Here is a 25643-nt window from a genome sequence, read left to right as displayed (position 1 = left end):
TGGAGAGAGGAGAAGAAGAATGAAAGCACAAGGCTGACTGACAGGGTGAACAAGCTGAGCGCCAACTGGATATGGAGGATTTTGGCAAAGTCCAACGTCTGTGCCGTTTCTAAGGAAACAGCAGTGCGTCTAAGTTCGCTGAGCAGGAGCTGAACTATTTGGAGGTTTCTTGACGCACTGAAAAGGAACGAACGGTGAAAACGCAAAAACAGGTTTGTTGTTTCACTTCACCTTTCAGAAATACTCCTTTGCAAATTTGTCACCAAGGATGGCTTCGATTAAGGTTTTGTGACTTTGTCTATTTTTAGATTACAAGAAATCTGTAAATGATTGAATTTCTAATACCACTACCACTGATTTATGTAATTGCACTGTTACACATTTGCCACACTTGATTGCCAGAAATCTCAAAAACCTTTTCGTGAATAGTTTCAAGTAGGAACTCTTTTTTCAGCTAAACTAATACACTGCCAGGTGGAAGTGGCATGCAAATAGCTACCATAACGGTTCAGCTGAGTGGGACACCGTTAATGCTTACATCCTGTCACGGTGCTATAAGCAGACACCTCGTGTCACTGGTAGTTGCATGCATCTTTCTGCACCTCCTTTTTGGTATTAAGGAAACAGTCTTTCAATATGAATCTGGTTTGTGGATGTCTTTTTAGCATTGCAATCATGATTTCTGCAAAAGAGATATTTAGCAAATGTACTTTTTTACCACAAAACCTCTGTTTCCATCATATTTAAGAGGTGCCACGAATCTCCATAGCTGATACTTCCAAGCCAGGATAACTCAGAGCAAAACAATAGGTAAATAAAAAACACTACAAACAAAAGAGAAAAATTGGTGCTTGTTTAATTTTTGGAGTGGACCGTCCCTCGAAATGTTTAGGTTCACGTTTTTTTTGTATATATCTTCAAACAATATTCAATCAACGATATTACTCAACGCACACCAAGTCCAGGAGCAATCATCAGTGCAGACACAAACTGTTGAACTGAAGTGATTGTATGACATAAAACTTTTGTATGTTTGTCCAGTGTGGTACAGTAGGAGGTGCAGGATGGGAGTGGATGATTAGAAGGAGGCGTAACCTGATAGATTATTGTGTGTCCAACAACTTGCTTCCAGGCTGTTGACAGTGTGAATAATACATGACTGTATTTTAAGTGCATGTATCTTTATTGTGTGTGTCTGTGTTTGTCTTAGTTATAGTCTGTACAAATGTGACAGAGTTGTTAACTGGAAACATACAAGCTGCCAAAATGAATGTATGAAAACGTGTATGAGTTTTAGTTTTTTTAAGAATTGAGTTTGACACCGGCAGTTCTTGTACTGCAGGTGAAATTAACTTAGTGGGAATAAGCTGACCCAATGGAGGATCACATGACCTCGTCAGACTCAGCAGGTACCGGATGCACTTCAGTTGCCATGGTAAAGGACTCTGTAGGAGCTGATGTGGACCTGCGTGTGCTGTGTGATCGAGTGGAGGACTTGGAGCAGAGAGCGGTTTCAGCCATCCAGCCTGAGAGCTACCTGAGGAACAGGTGAGAGACTGGGTGAGAGGGGATCCAGTGACACACACATCTGCTACTGTACGCTCACTTTTGGCCAACATAATATCACGTATCACACACACCTGACTGCACTGCATGCAAGCTTGAGAGTGCACCTCTGAAAACTACTCACTGCATCTACTGCCATGTTAGGAGATAAAACTGAATCAATTTTTTTTTAATCAGAGACAGTTTAACGTTTAAAAGCTCATTTATATGATATTATACGGTGTTAAGATGATGTAATGCGATCTTGTTTTGCTATTTGATAAGGATCAGAGAGTTGGAGACGTCAGAGAGGAGCCTCCTGCTGGAGCTATATCAGCTAGCGTCTGCCTCTCAGTTCCCCAACATGCATCACTCCCAGAGGCTGGACCAGAGACTCCACATGCTCAGGGAGGAGGTCAGGACCATGGTGAGTGCTGTCTGAGAGATTCAGTGGGTCACTGATGTAGAAAATATAAAATACATTTACAGCTTTGAATATGCAAGTTTTAGAAGATGGGAGTAATATGTACTTCAGATATGAATGAGAGGCTTGTGCAGTTTACTGGGATGGACAAAATAATATCAGATTTTACCTATAAAAATAATGAATTCCCATTAAATGCAAAGTTTTAAAGGCTGGATTGTTAATAGTTTAACACTTTTACTGTTATAATATATTTTGCAAGTAGCACACTTTATATACTTTATACATACCTTGAGTAGTCACATAAATTCACTTACAGGCCATTTTTATGCATTTATTTGGCCAAAACAGATACATACTACATGACTCAGCCACTGTTATATACGGGGTTTTTTTTTACCTACACATTCAAAAGAGTCAAAAAAGTGTAGAGGTTATTGTCTTAGGTCCCAAGATTCATTCATTTTGTCTATACCAAACATTTGCACTGAATTTGGAAAAAGAGCATTCAAATTTGCAGCTCCTATTAGACGGTTACTATCACTAAGGTATTCATTTTTATTGACACTGAAGTTTATCATTTTTGGTTGCGTCTGTGTTTTATTTCTATTGCCTGTCTGGTGTATGAAGTGTATGATTGTACTGCTCTCTTTTGTGGCCAGGACATTCTTGTAAACGAGATTTCTATTCTTTTCCTGGTCAAATAAAGGTTAAATTAAAAAAGCAACAACAACAACATGCTAGTGTGATAGTGAGCATAGAGTTTTTTTATCATCTTTGTTGAGATTACATATCTTTTAGGTATCTTTAAGAAGTTTGAATGATGGAAACTTATTTAAAGTAGTTTGTTTGCCACTGTACAGTAAAACAAATACAGCTGATGATATATGTCTTATAGATATCATATACAGCTAAGACTGTTACTACTACAAATACTAGCACACAAACTAGGCTTGTAGAACATGTTATCAAGCAAGATTCTGTTCTCTGTCTCTCTCAGACTCAGGAGAAGGAGCGAGAGGAGCGAGTGTGGAGGGAGCGACTGCAGCGTTGTCAGAGGCAACTGAAGGCCAAAGAGGGAGAGATGAGTCGACAAGCCCAGTATTTTGAAAACTTTAAAACCCAACTCCAACACAAGCTCAGCCTGGCCTGGGAGAGAGAGCAGAGCCTGCAGAATCGCATCTACACTTTAGAAAAGCAGCTACTTGACATGACTGTGAGTGCCGCCACTGGTATGACAACTATCAGAGCAGTCCGAATCACTGGTGGTACTGTGCAGTGCTTGGAAGAACAAGACAGACTATCTTCCATGAGGGGAGAGGGCGAAGGAGAAGAGGAGACCAAGGAAGAGAGGCGAAAGAAATGGCAGCCAAGTGTTGGAACTGAGAGAGAAGAAAGGCGAAAGGGCGATGAGGGAAAAGCAGAGAACAGCATAGGAGGAGGAAGAAACAGTGACACAAAACAGTCCTCAAATGAGGCAAGGTTACAAGGATTCATTGTCAGCCTGCAGGAGGATCTCAGAGTACTGCTGGAGAGAGAGGAGGAGAGGATGACTGAGAGGAAGAGACTAATGGAGCAGCTCCAGGAGGCCCAGGAGAGCAACCACTTCCTCAGCTGCAGCGTGGATGAGATGAAGTCAGAGATCCATCAGCTGAAACTATCTGAGAACTCGCTATTGGAGGAGCTTGAACACCTGAGAGAGGAGAACCTAAGACTGCAGCAGGTCCTCAGGGATTCGGCTAACCACATACCAAGCCAATCATCCGCATGCCTGGGTCCTGAGACCAGCACACCCAACTCCAGTCTGGCTGTTAATTCTGGGACTGCCAACATTTTCTCATATTCCACTGCCACGGGACAGCCATCAGTGGCTTGCTCAGGAGAGGTTTGTAGGATCCAATTAATATTCCATCCATCCATCCATTTGCTTCCGCTTCTCCTTTTCAGGGTCGCGGGGGACGCTGGAGCCTATCCCAGCTGTCATAGGGCGGGAGGCGGGGTACTATTAATATTAATATTTAATATTATTAATATTATATGAATGTTTTATCTATGTATCTATCTATCTATCTATCTATCTATCTATCTATCTATCTATCTATCTATCTATCTATCTATCTATCTATCTATCTATCTATCTATAATATACTACTATAATAATAACTTAATTAGGTAGTCTGACTGTGCTCTCTGAAAATAAAGCTTGATTACAGCAGGAGAAGTTCCATATTTCAAGTTCCTTTAAAGTTTTAAGTACAAAGTACAATAAGAGAGTCCTCCCGAGTATTTACTTCTGGGACATCAGGAGTTCAGGACACTACTGATATCTAAATATCAGAACATATACGACTTACTGATGCCGGTTTGGAGACAAACAGCTGTTTTTAATGTATTCACTTATTATCACCTATTTGTGAACTTAGGCTACCAGTGTTAATTGTTAATTAATTAAAATGTTTTGCAGTGTGAAAATTATCAGTATTTCCCATAGTTGAAGGAAGCATAGGAACTTTACAATTCTTTGTTATAAGAATTGTTGTTATTCTATCGACTTTGTCAAATATTTTAAAATTGTGATTTTTGTGCAGGTGCAGCCTTATTCATCAGAGGTTCCACTTGTTCACCACCAGGTGACAGCAGAGAGCACACAGAGCAGCACAGAGCATTATTCCTCAGCAGTTAAATCAAAAATGCCAACTAAAAGTCATCCTGTAAACCTGTTTCACTACGGGTCTGAATCCAGTGCCAACTTCAAGTCACTTTCCTTGACTACAGAATCAATAGATGAGTTTAAACTTGGAAGCTGGTGCTCTGAAGGGAACTTAAACGTAGAAGAGAGCCCCAGTGAGGAATCTGATGCCCTGAGGGAAGCTTACAGGAGCTTGGGGCTAGATAGAGATCTTAAAGCTCTTCAGGAGCAACGTGACAACCTGAAGGTTGCTCTGCAGCACACACAGAGTCAGCTAAAGGAGATAGCTGAGGAAAATGCTCAGCTGAAGTTACAACTCAGGAAGCAAGCAGAGGAACTAGAGGCAGAGACTGAGCAGAGGTCTTCAGCAGAAAAGGTATTTTACACGTGGTTTAGTAGTCTTATCATTTTTATTTTCCACCAAAGACATCCAGTATATCACTGATCAAACTCTGTATCTCTGTACAGATTAACACACCCTCTACTTATGGTGGGAATGATCAACCCAGGTCATCTCCTACCCAAGATGGCAACATTCTTGCTCTTGCCCAGGATGATCTTATCCAAAGCCTGAATCAGGAAAACGGGGCATTGGCAGAGAGGATCCAGGAGCTTTTGGCTCACATTGAGCGCAAAGAGGATGACATCACAAAGCAGCAAACCCAACTGATGGAGCGTATCTCCCAGCTAGAAGAGGATCAGGTCAGGCTGGAGCAGGAGAACCGGGAACAGGGGTGTTTGATCTCAGAACTCACCAAGAAGACTGAGGATGATCTGAACACCATCATGGATCTGCAGCAGAAGTTAGTCCAAGGAGAAGAAGCTTCACATTTGATGTTCAATCAAGAAACTGACTCTACGAAAACAGGATCAGTATCTGGTAGTCAGCATAATAATCTCTGTGATTTACTAAAAAGCAGCTCACAAAAAAATCATCTTCATCTTGATTCACAAAAAGATGAAGCAGCCCAGCTGACCAATTCAGTCCAGAACCTCAAAACAGACCAAGAAGAATTGACTAAATCCATAAATTCACTCAGAGAGCAGCAAAGAGAAGTAGCTCTGTCAGTCCAAGTACAGACAGAAGAGAAACAGCAATTAACTCGGACAGTATGGGGACTGAAGGAGGAAAAAGACCACATCTCTAAAGCTCTGGCTGACCTTAAACAAGAGAAAGAGCAGCTGAGCAGGGCAGTCTGTGGGCTGAGAGATGAAAGAGAACACTTTAAAAGGTCCATAAACGGCCAAAAAGAGGAGAAAGAGCAGCTAACCAAGTCTTTATCTGCACTTGAAAGAGATAAAGGGGCAATATTAGAATTTCTCTCAAGTGGAAAAGAAGAGCGAGAGGAAATAATGAAGTCACTGCAGAGTTTACAGACAGAAAGAGACCAGTTAAGCCAGACAGTGCTGTATCTGAAACAAGAGAGAGACAAACTAACCGATTCTCTTAAGTGTCTGAAGGAAAAGAGAGACCAGGAGCAAATATCTCACAGTTTAAAGGAAGAACACGACAGGTTGATGAAGTCAGTAAGCAGCTTGGAGGAAGAAAAAAGAAGAACTGAATATTCAGTCCGTTGTTTGAAACAAGCAGAAGAGCAGATAATGCAGGTAATTCAAGACCTTAGGGAGGAAAGAGACAGCCTACAAGGTCTCAGCATCCAAAAACAAACAGAGGAGAGGAATCAAAAGCAGCAGATGTTGAACTCAAGCAGCGCTGGTTTGACGAAGAAGAGTGAGATTCCTGCTGAGACTGCAGATTATGCTACACAAAGATGCCAGACTAATAACCATGGTGGAAACTTAATACAGGTATTGAGAATGGAGTGCATTTGTGCATGATGTCAGGGCCTGTTGTGTCAGTTTACAGAATATCCTTTCAGTATCATGGCATGATTTTTGAGGCATCAAATTTTTTGATTTATAGCAGGAAGAAAATGATCTGATGAGAGATATTGAAACTTTGGGAGCAGAGCTAAAGAAGTCACAGGAGGAAATGGACAAGAGCCGTGCAGAGGTGGGTTTAAGCGAGTTTGTTATTAGTTTAGAAAAATTGTATTATGCAGATTTTTTCATCCTTCTTGTCATCATATTATTTTCTTAGAGAGCCATAATATATGTTTCAAAACCACACTTTCCTCATTTTGTATATATCTTCAGATCAAGAGGCTTCAGGGTGAACTGCGTCATTCAGAAACGAGGAGGGAGGAGGTGGAGAGAAAGGCGAGCCAAGCAGCTGAAAACGCGATGAAGCTCACAGATGTTGAAAATCAGATGGAAGAAATCAAGAAGGAAAATTACAACCTCACAACCCAGGTATTCAACTAGATTTACAGATACAGTCAAAATGATACCAGCCCCTAAATCTGCAACATGTTCTACATGTTAAAAAAGTGCAAAACTTATATAATTAGTGTAAGAAGATTTGATTTTCGAACATAACTGGTTGAGTCTCCAAGGACATTTCAAGATTGGTTGACTGGATTGTTGGAAAACGTATTGATCACAGGGCTTTAATTTTACGCGCTTCAATAGAAAAACAAAATACCAGTAACAGTGAAGTTTACCAGTTCCTGCAGCCACGAAGCATCTCCACAACAGGAGCGGCTTACTTTATACTTCTTAAAACAGGCACACTGGACTTAATTTTTAAGAAATAGAGTTTAATCACACCATAAAGAAAACCCCCCAGAGCTTTAAAGTCCTATTTACATTTTGTCTTGCACATTCGAGTCGACTTTTATGTTCTTTTTGGTTTAGATTGGAGTGTGCTGAAGTTTCCAAAGTTTACACCTTTGCCTTTCAAGTCTACTCATTTATAGTCTTTGATGATACTTTTATTCTCGCCTCCTTCTAGCCCTTCTTCTAAGTCCTTCACAGAAATAGTCGTTTTTCTCACCTGCTGTTTTCAAACATCCCTTCAAAGAAAAGCTGTTCTTTCTTTTGCACCTTTTTCCAAGTGTGTGTCTTTGCCTCGAACTCTGTCCCTCCTCTTTGTTACTCATCTTAAACCCACACATGCAACAATTATATTTGCTTCACAGTTGAATCAAATATAGTTGTATTAGAGTTCCCAGAAGCTTAATTGGGTTTCACCACCAATTGGTGAAATGATTAAAAAGCAGAGTTCAGGTACTGCAGGTGTTGAATAATTTAGACGTGGCTGTACTACATGAAAATCCATCAAGAATTTTAATCATTCAGTGTGTTTTTTGTCTCTGAGGCCTTTCAGCTAATTTTGTACACAAAGTTTAAGCGTTAGACCTAAAGAGCAGCTGTCTCTGCAGGTGAAGGAGCTGCAGAACAAACTGACAGGCCTGCTCCGGGAGAAGACTGACATGCTGTCACTCAAGGCTCAAACAGAGGAGCGATATAACATCCTCACAGCTCAGCTCAAAGCCAAGGTAAGAATGCCAAAATGCCTTTGTTATTTGGATTCTTATACATCATAAAATACTTCTAAGTGGCCGTATGTGTTGAACAAATTAGCGTTAAACTTAAATCATTATCATGATGCTGATATGTTGTACTAGACTGTAATACACTGACACATTCTAATTCTTGGCTGGAGACAGTTTTACTCATAAGTCGTCTGTGTGTGTGTTGATGTGATGTGTGTGTGTAAAACCCCACAGACTGTTGCTCTAGAGGAGCTGAACTCGGAGTATATAGCTCTGAAAAGAGGACAAGGCAGCAGGGATGACGTTAATACTGTTCTTGTCTCACTCAGGGCACGTTACAATGACATCAGAGCTAAGGTGGGTCAGCTGTAGTTTTGCATCTAAGTTTAAGTAATAAACTGTTCTCTCTTTATACTTAATGAACAATTGTCATGTTTAAAATTGTACTTATTTGTAGTATGATGCGCTGCTGAAAAGGAAAAGCCAGACAGACTTGGATATACCACCTTTAAAGGTGAGGAAATAAAGACTAGATTTATGTTCAGGTTCTGCTCAACAGATTTTAGTGGTTCGTTCTGACTGTCAGGTATTTTGTCCAATAACAGGCCAAGCTGTCTTGCCTAGTGGTGAAGTGTCAGGAGAGGAACAGCTTATTAGATCAGATGATGAAGATCTTGCAGAGACAAGGCTGTATGAACCCCTACCTCACACAGCAGGTCGAGCATCTGCTCAGCGATGCCGCTCTGCAGGAGTACACTGCAGCATTCACATTGGAAAATAACACAAAGACCTGGGATTACGCTAGTGGGTTTACTCCTGAATTTAGTTCAAAATATAAAAGCTGCACCAGTAAATTCATAACTGATCGGACCTGCCCGGTTGTATCCACCTCTGTAAAAAAGCATCAACAAACTGGAGTCACACCTGAAGCTGGAGTAGAGGGCAGAGGGAAAGAAATTTCCATAGTTTCCACCGAATCTTCAGGAAATCATCAAGACTGCGGTAGTGAATTCACACCTGTACTCACAGGATCGCTAAAGAAAGACGCCAGCTCATCTGTGCCATCCTCACCAGTGCAAGAGCAAGCCACCGTCCAGGCGTCAGCGTCACCTGCTCTTCCACCAAATGAGCGAGAAATCACTGATACAGTGCCGGTGAGGCAATGCAAATAAATATAATTAATAAAAGCTTATTTTAAAACCTTAATTTGTAATATTTTTTATAAAAAAATAACATAGCCTCAGTTCCAGATTTCTGTGTTATGTTATTTATTGTATGTTTTCTGCCAGGCCTGCATTTATTCTCACTTCACTGCTTTACAGAAAAGTGTGTCTGTCTTATGTTTTTACAGTGAAAGATAATTTTTATAGAGCAAAAACTCTCTGAAATATTCTTTGTTAGGGAACGCTAACATGACCTCAGTGTGCCAGTGCTTAAATTATCAAACAAAGACTGTACTTTACATTAGAAATTGTAGACTCAGTGAAAGTCTAAGACAGTCTATTCTCGATCCAGGCACAGCTGTCTCCTTCTGCCGGTGGACCGCCCCAAGCAGCCAGTCAACCAGAGAAATTAGTGTTTCATCATCCGGAGATAAAGAAAGAGAAGTCCTCCCTCTGTGCCACCAGTGTGACTGGATACTTGTTGAGTCCTACCATTCCCTCCTCTGTCTCCTTTGCCAGTCCAAAGAGGAGGTTGAGTAGTCCTGAGAAGATCCTTAACCTCCACGAACAGCTACAGAAGACCCTGAGGACCAGCTTTGAGGTACACTTAGGAGTTTTCTAACATAGAGTAACAAAAATATAGGTTAGTGCTGAATTATACGGAAAGGTTGATATAGATTTTTGCTTTTTTCTGATATGAAATAAAAGCCACTCTAATCTACAATTTGTCCTTTGAAGTTTCACTGACTTAGAAGTTATTTCCACGTAAAGTAAGGTAGGTCAAATCCAATCAGATCTTATATATCTAATGAATTCTAATATCTGTCTCCATCCCAAGGCTCCAAAGAGCAGAGGAAGGGGACAGGACCCCAGGAGGAGTCCATCACTGTCAGCTCCTGCAGACCTGAACAAAGCCTCTCAGACTAAGACGCTGAGCTTGAGTTTCAATAACGCGCAGATCAACTCTCTCACAGTCACCACAGCTATGAGCCAAGCTCCACACACTCCAGTAGTAACAACTAAACCAGTTGCCCCTAACAAGTCACCAACACTTTTTGAAGCAGTTGCATCTAGATCAGTTAATGCAACCTTCAGTCCCAGCATCTTTACTAACCATCACCTTAAAGGGGACACATCTGCTCTTTCTAGCTCTTCTAACTTTACTTTTTTCACCCCGGCTGCAAATAATGTCAAATCCATTTTAAGTAATGGCACTAATGAAACATTATCCTCAAAAATTACAAAGAAAATCACTGCAATCCCTGATGTATCCTATGCCGCGCATAAAGCTTCTCTACAGAGGGTTGCTACTTTTGACTCTGCTGTTACTAATCCAAAAGCCACTTCCTCAGATCCAACTGCCTCTCAAATATCAACTGCCCCTGAAGTTACAACTTTCAACATGACTTCTAAAATGGATGGTGCTATCCCTGAAGTTTCTCAGTCCAGTCAGCTGTCTCACTGCTCTCCTGAGAGATCGAACAAGTTTGCCACAACATTCACCGCTCGTTTAGGAAAAAGACCAAAGCCAGGTACTGTTCATACCACTTGGTTTAGTAAACTAATAGTAAATTCTGGATATATTAAGTCCTGCTATCTGTGTTTGTTTTGGTGTGGTTTAGTAATAACTAGGGAATAATAAAAGCAGCAGAGAACATAACTGTACTTGACTTTTCTGTGTCCAATCCCCTCCAGAAGCTCCAGCCGAGGTTCGTTCCATTGAAGTCATCAAAACAGTGGGTCAGAGCAACCTTATGATTGGCTGGGAGAGACCACCACTCGATGAGCTGGGATGCAGTAATGGCACGTTTGTGTATGGCTACAGGGTAGGTAAACAATACATAGGATTATCTTCGTTTGTATGTGTTTTTCTTGTACTCATTATGTCTTGTTATCTCTCAGGTGTATGTTGATGGGGACTTTCACAAATCTGTCATGAGCTCAGCATGCACCAAGGTATCCACAGCTGTACAAAATCCATCCTGTCATGATAAATAAGTAAATCAAAGTATGAATGAAAGCAGGGCACACAAAGTAAGTCTTGTTTCTGTCTGTGCAGTGTATTCTTGAAAATATCGACCTGAGTGTCCCTGTCCACATCAGTGTGCAGACACTGGGATCTAATGGACTTAGTTCAGATAGTGTACACACCGTGTTTCGGACCTCAGTTAGAACTGAGCCACAGTGAAGCCACAGTGAAGCCACAGTGAAGCCACAGAGATGCTCAGATCAGCAGGTTGGTCCAAAGATTATTATACCAGTTTTCACCAGGTTTGAATATTAATATGTATATTATTATATTTTTTTGAATCTCTGTAGAAATACTGCAGATTCCCAGTGAGTTTGTGCCATTAGTGATTGTTTTATGCACTATAGCTGCATTTGTAACATAATTATGTACACTGCTAAAAAAAAAATGAAAGCAAATCACTTTGAAAACACACTAGATCCTAATGATCTGGACCACGTCTGGTGTTCTACTGGATGCTGGTCAGGTGAGCATGGGAAAGTCAGTGGTATCAGTTCCTTCATCCTCTAGGAGCTGCTCATATACTTCCACCACATGAGACATGATTGTGCACCAGGGGAACCCAGGACTGACTGCACAAGCGTAGGATATGACAATAGGTCCAAAGATTTCATCCTGATATGGAATCGCAGTCAGGATGCTGTTGCTTAGCCTTTAGATGTGTGTGCGTCCCTCCCCAGATATGGCTCCCCAGACCATCACTGACCACAGCTTAATGCAATACTCAAAAACAGTCAGAAAAGATGAGGGAAAAACGTCAGTGACCTCAACCTATAAAACCATTCCTGTTTTGGATGCTGCCTCATTGTTGTGCCTCTAGTGCACCAGCTGAAACTGATTAACAGCCCCACTGCTACTTAACTGACTAGAAGTTTAATTTGACTTGATGATACACTCTAATAAAAAAGTGTTCCTTTAATTTTTTTTTGAGCAGTATATACATATTTTCATTTTATCGTGTTACAGCGTTCACATTTGAAGAACAACAAAATTCAATTAAAAGTATTTTCTCCTGTGTCCTGCGTGTTGCCGCAATATACCACTAAAAAGACTGTACTGTGATAATCTAATTTCTTTCTGTCCTGCGTGTCCTGTGTGTGTGTGTGTGTCTGTCCTTCAGCACAGAAACATCTATATCTGCAGGCCTCTGAGGGAGCGCCCTCACCTCCGCCTCGACTGAGACACAGTCACACTGCTGGATAACCGCTCCACGTCAGGCTCAGGTCAACCAATCAGAAAAAACTCCTCTCACACGGTTATTGCCAGCCTATGATCATGCGGTGACCTGTGGTCGGCCACTAAACCTCGAAATGATGAACTAAAGATGTCATACAAAATACTGTGTAAGATCCTTGCCTCGGCTCTCAGAGTTAATGTGCATGTAAAAGCAGGTCGATCCTCATTGGAGGACCTTTCTGTTTTACAGTCTCATCTGCTGGACTTCTTAAACGAGCGAGACGTTGTGCTTGCCGGTCCACACGATTGCCAGTTTTCTCATGAAAAACTGCTAAGTGCAAATGTTTATGAAGCCAAGCTGAATCATACTGTAAAACGCTGCCTGTGACACCAACATGTACTAACACTGGTCAAACAAGACATAAAAATGACAAAGGGATGTCTGCTTCTGCTGCACTTTTACACTGTGTTAAACACAGGGAGATAATGTGTCACACTGCTTGTCATATTACTGTCTCTGTGGACTGTGGACCTGAGCAGCTGCCTAAAGGGACGTGAAGTATTTGAAAAGCCTTTTTGACAGCAACACACACTGTAAAATGTGCTGACACAACCTTGTACACAAAGTTCACAGTACTTGATTTTTACACACGAAGCCAAATATTTGAAAAGATGTTTCACTCCAAAGACTTCTCTGTTTCCTTCTCCTCATAGGTCTACAGGACTTCTTTAATCACAGACGGCAGATGTTGTTTAAGTTTGAAAAATTTGCACACAATCAGTATTGAAATCTAGAAGAAGAAATTTTAAAGAAGAGATTATCACTGATATTTTTTTGTAGAGATTATAAAAAAATATGCCAATATACCACACACTGTATGTCTTTTTGTATGAGTGACACTTTCATACCTAATAGATGTCATGTTTGCACGCTTGCATTATTTTATTTTTTTTAAATTATAACACGCTATGTTCTTTTTACTATTAACTGTATGTACGGGTGCAGAGTGATCATGGTGCAGCAAAGGTATTTTTCTATCAGTAATTGATAATATTGTTTTCCCATTGATTCCTTACAGCTGTGCAGAGAATAAATGTTTATATGCAGTCTATCTTTACTCTCTGTCTGTCTGTGCATGTGCAGTTTTGGTTTTAGAATTCAAAAGGTATGACACATCTCTGAATTAAGCAATTTCCAGTTTCTCTGTGGTAAATTGAAGTCTTTAACGCTCCCTTAGTGGCTGGCAGTTAAATTAAATAAGCCATTAAAAAACCTACTGGATTAATACAAGAGATATTTTGGAGCTATGTGATTATTCCAGAACAGCAAGCTTCACTGATCGGGTGTGCAGTAATCTTTCCACGCAGTCAACACTAGATGGCAGGCACTGAAACCATCATTGTGTTGGCTAAGGTGCTCTTACTCTGTGATTGTGTGTATAAATCTGACACCTTTCACCAGAGGTTTAATGGAGTGGATGATGCTGATGTGCACACAGAGAAAGGCTGAAGTTGCCTGACACATCTCACCGCTTTCCTTGTTCATTACAATCCAGGCACAACACCAAAAAGCGAAGAAGCATTTAGGGGCAGCAAGGTGCCAAATATTCACCTGCTGTAGTCGGCAGATTTGGAAGCTCCTCTGAGAATGTCATCGCTCATGCTCAGCAGAAATAGTGCTAGGTGAAGGGAGGTGGGGGGACTGTGTCTTTGTTTGCACTGAGTGAATGGAGCAGTGACTTAAAAAACATTTCTACCTAGGGTAAGTTTAAAACTTGTGTTTTTATATTTATTTCACATTTTAGGTCATACTTCTTTTTATTAATTTCACACGCTCATTTTTAATTTCCCTGTTGTAAGGGGTTTGGGAAATGGGTCTATCCTTACTTTGAGGTAAATCACATAATTTGAGGCCCAGTAGAGTTTTTTGGGGCAGACTATGATCAGCTGGCTTTCATTGTTGATTAAGCCAACTGCATTTTATATCATCCTCATCCAGTGTAATACTAGAAACCAAAGAGCATATTTAACTTACAGTCTTTAAGTTATAGTCTTTAACCTAACAATACAGCAAGCATGGACAACACAGTCTGCTCCGTGCCAGTCTAAATTAGTACAACACTGAAATACTTTTCCATAATACTGCAAGCTATTCCTGCACTAATAAAACCTTTGAATAACTCGATATCATTCACTGAAGAAGGCATTTCTAGACATTGTTGAATGTTCTTCTCCATGTACTCCAGCTTCCTCCCAAAGACGTGCTTTTTAGATTAACTGGTGCTTTTGAATTGGCTGTAGGTGTGAATGGTTGTCTGTTTCTCGCAGTTAGCCCTGTAATTGAATGTTGACCTGTCCAGAGAGTCCTTCCACCCACCCTGAATTAAATAAGCAGTTAGGAAGATGAATGGAAAGCACATTTTAGGAATTTCTTGAAATGTGATAACCTTGTTGAGGCAATTTTCAGTTTTCTATAAGAAGTAGGAATGTTAGTTACAGACCTAAATGTTTTAGATATTGATGTTTCGTATGAAACCTAATTATTTTTAACTGCTTATCAAACTTGGGAGGGTGTGGATGGTTTTGGGGGGTGGTTGCTTCCTGCCCAAGCTATCACAGAGTGCAGGGCCAGGTACACAGGTGTGGTGTATGAACAATATAACAATAATGAGTAATTATAGCACAATAAAACTTAGATAATTTGAAAGTGGTGAGTGGAAATGCAATTGGGGCTTGTGTACAGTTTAAGTTTGCAGAACGCAAGAAGGTTTTGTTTCCATGCATAAAAACAGAATTCATATCATTCAGCTGATATCATTTTTCTTCAGAGAATACTAGGGGGCGTATTTTCTGTATTGCATGTTAGTCCCATTGCAGTTGCCTCCTAGATGGCTGGTTTTGACTCAACTCCTAGACAAATGTGGTCTCCTGAAGTCCTGCAGTGCACCAACTAAAGGAGCTTAAATGGAAACTGCATTGCAGATACTTTTACACAACTTGCCTTTAAATTAAAGAAGCTGGGCTAGACCCACAGGGCTGCCCATACCCTCTCCAGGGAGACTCACCTTAATTATTAATATATTCTCCAACATACATGATGCAAAGGCTCAGAGTAGTGGCGTGGGCCTATGGTCGTATTTACATGAGATCTCTGTTGATCCATTCTTAACGAAGCCCACCTCAGCACTGACTCTTCCCATGGAGGCCAACATGGGGTTTACAGAGATGGAATGGTGGAGAGAGATGGATGAAGAAAGAGGAACTACAGATTAAAAAGTGTGAATGCACAACTTGTCTCAGGGGTGTCAATATCAGAGACAGCTGGGCTCAAGAATATTCTGTAGTGATGCTTAAAGACACATCTGGAGCTTTCTCTGTGTATTTGTGTGTGTATGTGTGTCAGAGTGTGAGAGAGAGAGAGCTCTGCAGGGGATATTTCCTTTTTGCAGGACTGTGTCTGTACATAAGTGTGTCCTAAGCTGTGCATGTGTATGTGCTGTGATCCTGACAAGCAGTTGTCATCAGCAGAATGTCTTGAGGGGGGTTTCTTGGAAATGGAGCCAAAGAAAAGAAAGAGGAGAGGAGGGATGGTGTGTTGAGGTTGTAATTTCACCCAGAGGGGACGTTGTCACTCCATAACTGCCACTGACACCCTGAGTGTCCGGGGCAAAGTGTGGGGTGGTGGTTTGGAGTCGACTTCCAGACCTCCAGGGCAGCATTTGCTGCTCACACCCAAAGACGAGCTCTAAAAGCAGGGTTTCTTCTGTTGCTGTGTCAGGGCAGATGGGTCTTGACGCTTAAGGTTGTTTAGTCGAGTTGCCGTGCGGCAGCAAACATGGATGCGATATCAACCCTGTTAAATGGGTATGCCAATGCAGGCATGTGGGTTGGCAACACTGGAACTTGCATGGATATTGTCATATTATGCAAACACACTTACGTATTCTAAAACTGTCATCACACAAAATCGCACACTGCTAAGAGGTAATTCTTTGCGGACACACGTACGTGGCGTTTTGCATCCCATTTCTCTTCAGTCATGGGTTGAAAACCCTGCTTTATTTTCTGTTGTGTCTGTTGTTGTTGCCCTATCAGTCCATCTCACAGCCCGGTATATTTAGAGGCAAAGCACTATCAGAGCTTACAGCTGGCCGCCTCTGATTCAATTCTGACAGATCTACAGCGTTCAAAGCAATCTCCTCTCTTTTTGTCTCACTCATTTGCTCTTGCTGTCTCATCTCCCTCATAGTCCCATGTTTTTCCTCCTTTCTTTTCACTTCACTGCTTCCATCTCTTATATTTCTTCTCTTTCTTTTAGCTTTTTCCATTATGTCATTTGCATACCTGTGGGCACTCTCAGATCTGTTTACTGATTTTCTTTATGCATCTCTATTTCTTCCCAGCTGCTTGCAAACCATTTTCATTTTCTAGTCACATCTTTACCATTTTCTCAAATAAGCAGTATATTACTACCCTGGTGTCTTTTCTTCAGCATTTGGTCCCTTTCTGAGTTCATTTTGAGGTGCTTTATTGCCGCCGTGGATCATGAAACTCTGTCTTCAAGCCAGATTTTTCTCTTCTCGCCTCTCTCTCTACTTCCCTTTCAATTTTCTCCATTTCTTTATCATCCACAGTGCCTATCAGGTATGTTTTCTCTCCTAGGCAAAGAAATGAGAGCTCCATCACTTTGAGTGAATCCATGTTGAAACAAACATCAAACAAGGCAACTTCTAATTTGGGAAGAGACAAGCAATTAGCTGCTATTACATCCTTGAATCTGTGCGCAAAGGCAACCCTAATCTCATTAATCATGAACAATGGGGGCGGTAATAGAGAAGCATGTTTATGCAAATTCTCCAACACAGTAATCTCCTTCATGCTTAATAGCCGAAACAGTGGTGATGCCTGAAAAAACAATCCCCCCACCTCCTCCTCCTTCTCTGCTTAGCCTTTTTACCTGCTTTTATTCCTTCCACCCCTCCTCTTTCTTCCTTCTTTTTCTTTCTCTCTGCTCTCATGTCAGTTTTTCCATCCCACCCTCCACTGCTTTCAGAAAGTGTGAGCCAGAACATTTCGAAACTGAAGATAAGCATCGATCCCAGTCCTCTCAGACCCTTTCAGTTTGATAGCAAATAACCCTGAGATGGTACGGGACATTGAGTTTTACATCCCGCCTCCTGCTAACACCTCCCCTCTTCCATCTCTTGGCAAAGTCCCCAGCTCATTCCACGTCGCCTTCATCAATTCTCCCTATTTCTTCTGTTTTTATTCCTTTCATTAGCATTTTTATTGTTTCATTGCTTGCCTTCTCCCCCCATAGGTGTCTGTTTGTATCTATTTCTTCATTTCTCCTCTCTTCACCCCCCCATCCCTTTGCTCTTATTGTTGTTTGTTCAGTATTTTACATTCCAGTCATTGATCCAGTAGCCATACATGATTTGGAGCCAAATATAGCCCAGAAAGACATTACAAGATTATCTCCCTGCCTCCTCTGTCTCTCCCATGTGCTCCTCTTTTTTCCATCTTTTCCTCTCTGTTTTAGTCTTGTCATCTCTCTTGAGTTATGTGCCACATTCAGATAATGACGATGACAATGATAGCGCGATGAAAAGTGTAGTAAGGATGAATCAGGGGCCATGGTAATGGTCAAAAGCATGTGATCCGTAACAATTATTGTTAAGTACAAATGGATCGATTGATTAGCATGCTCACTGTCTGGCTGAAAACCTATTGATGAACTGTGATTGAGGTCAAAGGAATCAATAGAGTAAAAGCTTGTGTAAAGGCTGAGATATAAAACATCAAGATTAAACTTGCTTACATTTTAAATGAGGTGGATTTATATATATATATATATATATATATATATACATACACACACACACACATATGTTTTGTTTTTAAATTCAGGAATTTTATTTGCAGAGTATTTTTAGATACTGACGTTACCACTTTTTAGGCAGGTCAGAGTAGGACATCATTTTTTTGACTTTTTGCCAGATACTTCTGTTTCCTCCTCCACTCCGGAGACATTCACAGAAGTTAATTTTGATTCTAAATGGGCTGAAGGTGTAGATGTGAATGGTTTACTGTCTCTCTGCGTCTACTGTGCATCATTTCTCTCAACCCATTTCAGCTGGGATGGGCTTCAAGAAAAAGCATAGACTGGATTGGATGAACGTTGACCTGTGACAGCTCCATGGCAGCTGACAGGCAGAGATTGACTCTATATTAAGTTGTTTATTTGGTTTTTAAATGTGAAATCCACTTAAATTTACACGTAATGAGTAAAAGCAAAAATAATAATAATAAAATATAAAAGACAAAAGATAAATAAATAAATAAATGTTAAACACAGTCAAGTTGAATACCTTTTAAAATCACAGAGTTTTTCTATTTCTAATTTTGGTGATAATATTTATAAATGCTGAATCTGGTGTTTGCAGACAAAGCTCATTTCATCAGCGGACGAAGACCAAGTGCCTTCATGTGTTGTGAGGGTTGTGGGAGGGGTTGAAGGAGGAGTGTGTGTGCATGTTAACATGTGTGTGTGTGCGCGTGTGTTTGCCTACAGAAAGAACCAGAACAAGCTTAGTGTGTTTGGTCTGCGTGGTGGGGAGCTGTCCATTGTCACCGGTGCTGAAAGTGTATTGCTGCTTCCCCACTTAAAGGGGAACGCATTTGATAAAGAGGAGGAAAAGAAAGAGGAAGAAGAAGGACAGAAAAAGCAACGAAGAGTTCATGAGACTGCTTCATTACTGCAACCCCACAGGCTGTCCGCAGAAGGAAGTTTCATGGAAACTTGGAATGTAAGAGAATCTCTAATAAGCTGTAGTTGTCTTACTCGGACACCAAATTTTACTTCCTCAACACACCTTCTTTCTCTCTCTCTCTTCCTCTCTTCTCTCTCTTTCTCACTCTCACTAAATGCACATCTCACTAATTTGGACACGCACAGAGGTGAGCTGGAGAAGGCAAAGAAAGAGCGGGGGAGGGAAAGCAGAGAAAAACAGAGGGAGATCACCATTCCTCCTTTCCCCTCCAGCTTAGGAAGACGAAAGGCGACGTAGTAAGCCTCTATCTTCTGCTCCTTTTGCCGGTGTTGGATACATATACTAAGAAGAAGTTGTATTGATCTGAGAGTGCTGCTACTGGTGGTGCTGACTTGGACCTGGAAACCCTGTCCTGCTCTGGCCCTGCTCAGCCTGCTGCATCCCGGGTCGCTGTCAGGATGACAGGGTGTGCAAAACGCTGCAAACAAGGTCTTGTCAAGTTTGCTGTGACCCTTCACAAACTGGTCACTGGGACTCTCATCAAAGGTACGTATGTGCTTGAGCCATGGCTATATTCCTAAGTTCTTGAATTTGCACAAGTTGCTTGCTCAGAAAGTGGGTGCTGCAGACAGTGATAGTGTTGCAGGAAAGCCTATTAGCACACAATCAGAAGTGAAAGTTCAGTCCACTTCATTGTTCATCTTCAGCTCGTGCAACTCTTTTCTTCACTCTCCGCGGCATCTACTCTTGTCTGCTATTGACCTCGTTCTGTTCAGTATGTTCTCCACAGGGGGGGGACTGAAAAAGACAGAGATGAAGGGAGTAAGCGACTAATAGAGAGGAGAGATAAAGTTGATACAGAACAGAGTGTGTGCGAGTGTGCTCCTGTGATAAATGTGAGTAATAAAAAGCGTCGGTGTGGCAGCGGCGGGGAAAGGAGTTGCACACACATGTCGAGAGGAAACGAAGGGCTTTACTATTGTGATTTATTAGTGGTTAATATGTGTGTATGTGCTTGCATGTTTCTTGTGTCTTCATGTTACTGGCCTGATGTTTTTGTGTGCGCGCGTGTGCAGCATTAAAGCGATCCATTTTACTGCCGAAGCAGGAAAGCAGTGCAGGCAAAAGGCACACAGAGCCGTGCTTCAGAAACTGTTTGCAGCATAGCAGCTGCTTGAAGGCACACGCACAAGCCTCCTCAAATGCACACATACACACAAACACACACACACTTACTGTATAATACTCTTTGAGCCAGCTGAAATTGTTTCTGGTGGGATGGGAAATTTCTAAGAATTCAGTGAAACACATACAGTAGATGCACAATAGGCTTACTCAAATGCATGCACGCACACACTCACAAACATGTCTGTGGATGGCTCAAGCTTTCAGCCACAGTGGGTAGAATTGCCCTCGAGGTCTCACACACTCATAACGTCATGAAGGAGCTTCTGCTGAGGTTTGGTTGCATAACAAATCAGTCTTTAGAAGACAAACCAAAAGAGCAACCAGCAGCAAACATAAAGTGCTCCCCTGTCATGCTCACAGGAAATAAAATGCACACTGAGCAGAAAGTAATCACAAACATACACAAATGAGCACATATATGTAAAAAATAAATAAATACACACGGTCAGTACAACACCCACACAGACAAAAAGGAAATGAGCTGCAGGGAACCAGAGATCTGGCTCTGCAAAATATCAGACACATTGAGGTTCAGGCTCATACGCACACATTGTGTTAACTGAATATGAAAAGAAGATGTGATATGAAGTGGCAGATGAACACTATGAACACTGCAATACTAATTACACCTAGGCTTCGTGCTTGAGCTTTGTTTTTCTGAAATATTTTTTCTTGAGTGCTGGGATCCATTTCAGATCACTTTCACAGTCTGCATCAGAAACTGGATAGTTGTAAACTGGGCGGTTATGAAGCCATTTGGAGAAAAAGGAAAGAGAGTCTAATGTAATGCCGTCTCATTTGGCTCACTGTTTTCCTAATGGTGCTTAATTGTATCTGAAATTCTAATATTTGTTTTCTTTTTAAAGATCAGAATTTTAAATAACTGTATGTGCTGGTGATTTTAGGGTAAACTCCAGAAAACCAATGCACTGCCATTGAGGGACTTTTACTGTGTAGTAATGTCTCCTACAGTTTCTCAACTTATAAGCATCCACAGCTTGTTAGCTCCATGTGCTTATTTTCTCTTTCCTTCTTTAAGAGCAACTAATACTACCAAGAATTACAGCTGTTACCTCTGCACAAGAATGCTCCACTGATCAAAACTCATAAATTCAAAGATCAGATCAGTATTTTACTCTCCCTTAAGAATTATTCGTGATCCGTGAAGTAAAAAATATCATCTACTGAGATATTGATCCAGTCATCCATCCATGCAACCATCTGTCCATCCATAGCAGCAAAGTCCTTTTCTGTTTTTTTTTCTGAGATGCTGATGGTAAAAGGGGACTAGGGTTATTACTTTCTGCAGCCAAGAGGCCTGACAGCATTTTCAACACTTCACTGTAAGTTACAGGCTCTTTTCAGATGACCTTTAAGAGTCAGCATTTTAGGACACTTTAAGAAGACAGTAATAAGCTGCGGGGGACAGAATAGTCTGGTCCTCTCACTGGTAACATGATTTTTATATCAGTTTTTTTTTAAACCAGTAGCAGCATGGCTTTGGAAAGAGAAAATACTTCAAGTGTTTAAATGTATTGAAATGAATTGTAAACACAGGTTTGCTAAGGATTTAGCTCTGTAAAGGCTTTCATAGCAGCACTGACATCTGCTGGTACCTGTGGGAAAATACGAGTTTACGGTGGGGAGAAAATAACATTACATTAAATCGCTAAATTCATGAGTGGTTGTCTTAAGCCATCATCAAATCAGTGACAGCAAACCTCACTAAAGGAATTATGCTTCTGATGTTGCTAATCCCATTTCCCTTTTTGAAATTCATGGCACAAATGTGTTTTGTTATTCTGCAGGAAGACAGGAAAGGGACATTAAGGACTGGGATAAAATAAAATAAAATATATATGCAAATCTGTCCTTTACATCTCAGTAGGACTTTTATGACAGGCAGTGGAGCAGAATTACTTAAAAATTCTCTCTTTTACCATAAAGCTCTCTGACTAAATCAGACTCTGAGCTACACAGCAGCTGAAGTCAGGTTTCTTACTAACTAAATTATAATACCTAAAGCTTTAAGACCTGTAAACATGCTTCTGAAGAACTAAGTTTATCAAAGTCACTTAAGCTCTTTGACACGGCTGACCTTGAAATGGCAAAACATTATGCATGACGTTAAAGACATGAGATACTGCTTGTTACATTTTAGATAGATGTAAAGAAAAATCAGCTAAGAATGAATTTATGCAGTTCAAACAATTAGCAGCTCATTGTGTAAATACTTTGTTGAACATGTTTAAAGATTTATAATAATTCACATACAATGTGGAAAATAGACACTTTTTTTATTTCCATAAAACCGATACAAAAAATAAAAATGTGAACATAAAATTGGAACAAAATAAAAACAGAGATCATAAAATTGGAACTAAGTTTCTGTCTGTGCACCTAATGACAGTTCAATGTGCTCCGTTTTCTTAATGGCCCTACTGGGGACTCCATTGTCCTTAGGTGGACGATGACAGTGTGACCTGGAGGGGTGTGATTGGGAAGAATAGACCACCAGATCGGAACCCGAGTCATGTTTTTTTGGCAAACCTCTGTGCTAACAACAGTTTGTCCTGCTCAAACACCAACTGTTAAGCAGAAATGTGCACTCGGCACAACGCCCAGCATCCAGTAGGCCTTTTGCAGCCAGGTGTGAAGCAGCAGGGATGAAAATCAACACCTCTAAGTTTCGGAACATCTGCACACTGGGTCGGGGCTGAGCTGCTGCCCCAAGTGAAGGAATTTGAGTATCTTGGGGTCTTGCTCATGACTGAGGGGAGAGTGGACCAGGAGATTGAAAGGGGCATCTGCAGTGATGGGGACACTCTACTGGTCTGTTTTGGTAAAAAAAAAAAAGAGAGCCCAGAGTAAAAGCAGAGCTGTCATTTTGCTCCTGCCCCCATCCATGGCCACAATCTCTGGGTAGTGACAGAAAGAATGAAATCAAAGCTGAGGATGCCTCCTAGGTGAGGTGTTTCAGAAATGTCCTGCAGGGACAAAGCCCTGGGGCAATCACATACCATGCTGAACCCAGACAAGTGGCAGAAAATGATGGATGAATGGGTGGACAGTGTATACACTGAATATGATGATTGTAGACTGTTGGTTGTGGGTGTGGAGCTACTGCAGGTGGGGAGTGGGCAGCTAGGTGAAAAATATGAAGTGCGATAAAATTGTTGTTTTTTTTAAGGTAAAGGTATTTTTTTAAAATTCAATACTGTCACCCTTTAAACTTAATTCAACTATTTTGTTAGTAAGTCATAACAACTGTGTAGTCTCCAGAGAAAGAACAATAAGAGGGAATCATTTAACATCATTAATCATTTAACTATTTGCAGACCAAATTATTTAAAAAGTTTCTATTTCTCAAATTCTACTAAAAAACATGCTAACTGGGTTGCTCCAGCGAGTTTAGAAACTTTAATATATCTCTGATGCTGCCTGTCTCGTTTTAGCCAGAGTCCTTTATCTTCGGTGTTTCTTGTCAGTTTAAAAAAAAAGTGTCTAAATAACATAAAAAAAAATTAGAAATTAAAAAAAACATACTAGTTGAATTTTCTGCTTCCCAGAAATCTCTGCCTCTCTTAAGTTCTGCTTTTTTCTTCTAGCTGCAGGCTGTAAAGACTAAATCCCTTTCATCACTTTGGTTTCCCTCTCAGTTCATCTCTGCCTGTCAGTCACTTTCTGCATTGCCTTAGCAGTAAACTTCTCTTCTGCTTCCTGTCATCTCTGAAAACCCTGTAAACATCCTGCCAAGCAGCTCCAGGCTGTAAACAGCCTGCTTGATTTCACTTTTTCTTTTCATGCAGCCTGCCCTCTGGTGCTTCCTCCTGGCATACAAAAGCAACCTGCCTGGATGTAGAAATGTGCGCTCGGCTGTGGTCTGGGCAAATGCGATGGCACCTGATGGGAGTCATCAGCAAACAAAACCCTGTTTGGCTGAAAATCCCCAGCCACGCAGAGAAAATACTACTAAAAAATCTCTTCTTATCTGCAGGCTGAATAAGGCAAGAACCCCTGAAACTACTTGCTTCTCACAATAAATTGAGCCCAATTCGTGACCTGAATCCAGTCTTTCTTTATGTGCTTTAGAAACAGGAGGAGAAAAAGATGTTGGTGTTCACTAATGAGAACAACCCAGCATGATTTTTAGTACCCCAATTATAAATGGCTAATAATATTAGGTGACGAAGACCAGAAATGACCTTTTAAAGAGAACTATGTATTCATGTTGTTGAGAATAGATTCCTTCATATAGATCAGAGTTAAAGAGAATATAGTTTGTGATTTCTTTCAACATTATAATATTGCGGTTAATGAGTGTAAGAATACAAAATAGAAAATAGGCCTGGGATGGGAACAAAGAACTGAGGTACAGGGCAGGAGGACAATCAACCCCCACCCCCAGGAGACTAGCAAGAGTTACTGAGGGTGAGGAGCAGACAAAGGGCAAACGGGCACTACCATAAAAGGAGATGGGGGTCAGGGTGTCAGCACCCTTGGCCACTGTACTAGTGTATTTCCATTGTGGGGGTGTTTACTGTATAGGGGGGAGGAGACCAGAGGTTATAACTGTAACTGTTGTGTGGAGTTCTTTAGATCAGCCTTTAGCATAGGAATGCAGTGTGCTGATCTCCAGATGCACCTCTAAGAATAATGAGTAATAAAATGATTGTGTAAAACATGGCAGCATCTTAGCGTGATCTCTACCAGGACCAAAAGAATCGCAGAGACCAGTGTTGTCTCAACAATGTTTATGAGTAATATCCATATGTTGTATTTGTGTTTATCAGACTGGACAGCAGAGGGCATCAGGTTACTCTTTCTCTCTTTCCTTTCCAGATTACTGTAACCACACATTCCCACATTTTCAGAGCAGATTAGAGAAAAATGTAGTGTTTAAAGCTTTAAATATTCACTATCTCAAAGTGCTGGCACACGAGGCAGCTTTTCCTTTGATGGCTGATGCATGATGGACAGCAAGGCGGATTTTCAGACTCAGGGTTCACAGTTGTCAGCCACAGTGACCTAGCTGTGCATTCCTCATAAGTACTTAATGAAATATTCACTAACTCCTCTTTTTTTCCATCAGATATTTGCTCCAGGCTCCCTCTTGCTTTGAGTCGGGGGTGGTGGTGGTGGGGGGGCGGGGGGGTTGGCGACTTGGCTCGTATTTGTATTCAGAAAAGAGGAGGAAAGAGTAAATAAGAACAAAGAGCAAGGAGGAAAGAAAAATGAGAAGATGGATGAGGGTGTGC

General features: G+C 41.0%; 2 protein-coding genes across 5 annotated transcripts in view; both read left to right on the top strand.

The window, feature by feature from the left end:
- Nucleotides 1–30: 30 nt before the first annotated feature.
- Nucleotides 31–13536, top strand: LOC113037473 (uncharacterized). 3 transcript variants are annotated; one of them, XM_026194593.2, is made up of 18 exons: nt 31–212; nt 1343–1548; nt 1831–1972; nt 2970–3854; nt 4558–5034; nt 5127–6467; nt 6583–6672; nt 6816–6971; nt 7943–8059; nt 8291–8413; nt 8514–8570; nt 8662–9210; nt 9572–9820; nt 10058–10751; nt 10915–11045; nt 11122–11175; nt 11279–11455; nt 12369–13536. In XM_026194593.2, exons 2-17 carry the CDS (start codon nt 1376–1378, stop codon nt 11405–11407), a joined length of 5367 nt encoding a protein of 1788 aa, XP_026050378.2. In that variant the 5' UTR covers nt 31–212; nt 1343–1375; the 3' UTR covers nt 11408–11455; nt 12369–13536. The 3 variants fall into 3 exon arrangements, with proteins under 3 accessions (XP_026050378.2, XP_080163739.1, XP_026050389.2); XM_080307613.1 differs by lacking the exon at nt 11279–11455; XM_026194604.2 differs by lacking the exons at nt 11122–11175; nt 11279–11455.
- Nucleotides 13537–18972: 5436 nt separating this feature from the next.
- The window catches only part of kcnip1a (Kv channel interacting protein 1 a), a 49682-nt gene continuing 43011 nt past the window's right edge, over nt 18973–25643 (top strand). Inside the window, exons 1-2 of one of the 2 annotated variants that reach the window (XM_080307605.1) lie at nt 18973–19233; nt 19383–19743. In XM_080307605.1, the coding sequence (XP_080163731.1) occupies nt 19656–19743 (88 nt within the window). In that variant the 5' untranslated portion in view covers nt 18973–19233; nt 19383–19655. Of the gene's footprint in view, nt 19744–25643 lie in introns of both variants that reach the window. The other variant, XM_080307604.1, reaches the window with a different exon arrangement.

This window comes from Astatotilapia calliptera, chromosome 2, assembly GCF_964374335.1.
Source record: "Astatotilapia calliptera chromosome 2, fAstCal68.1, whole genome shotgun sequence".
Classification (NCBI taxonomy): Eukaryota; Metazoa; Chordata; class Actinopteri; order Cichliformes; family Cichlidae; genus Astatotilapia; species Astatotilapia calliptera.
Note: the sequence above shows the minus strand (reverse complement) of the source record. Positions and strands in the feature narration are given on the sequence as shown.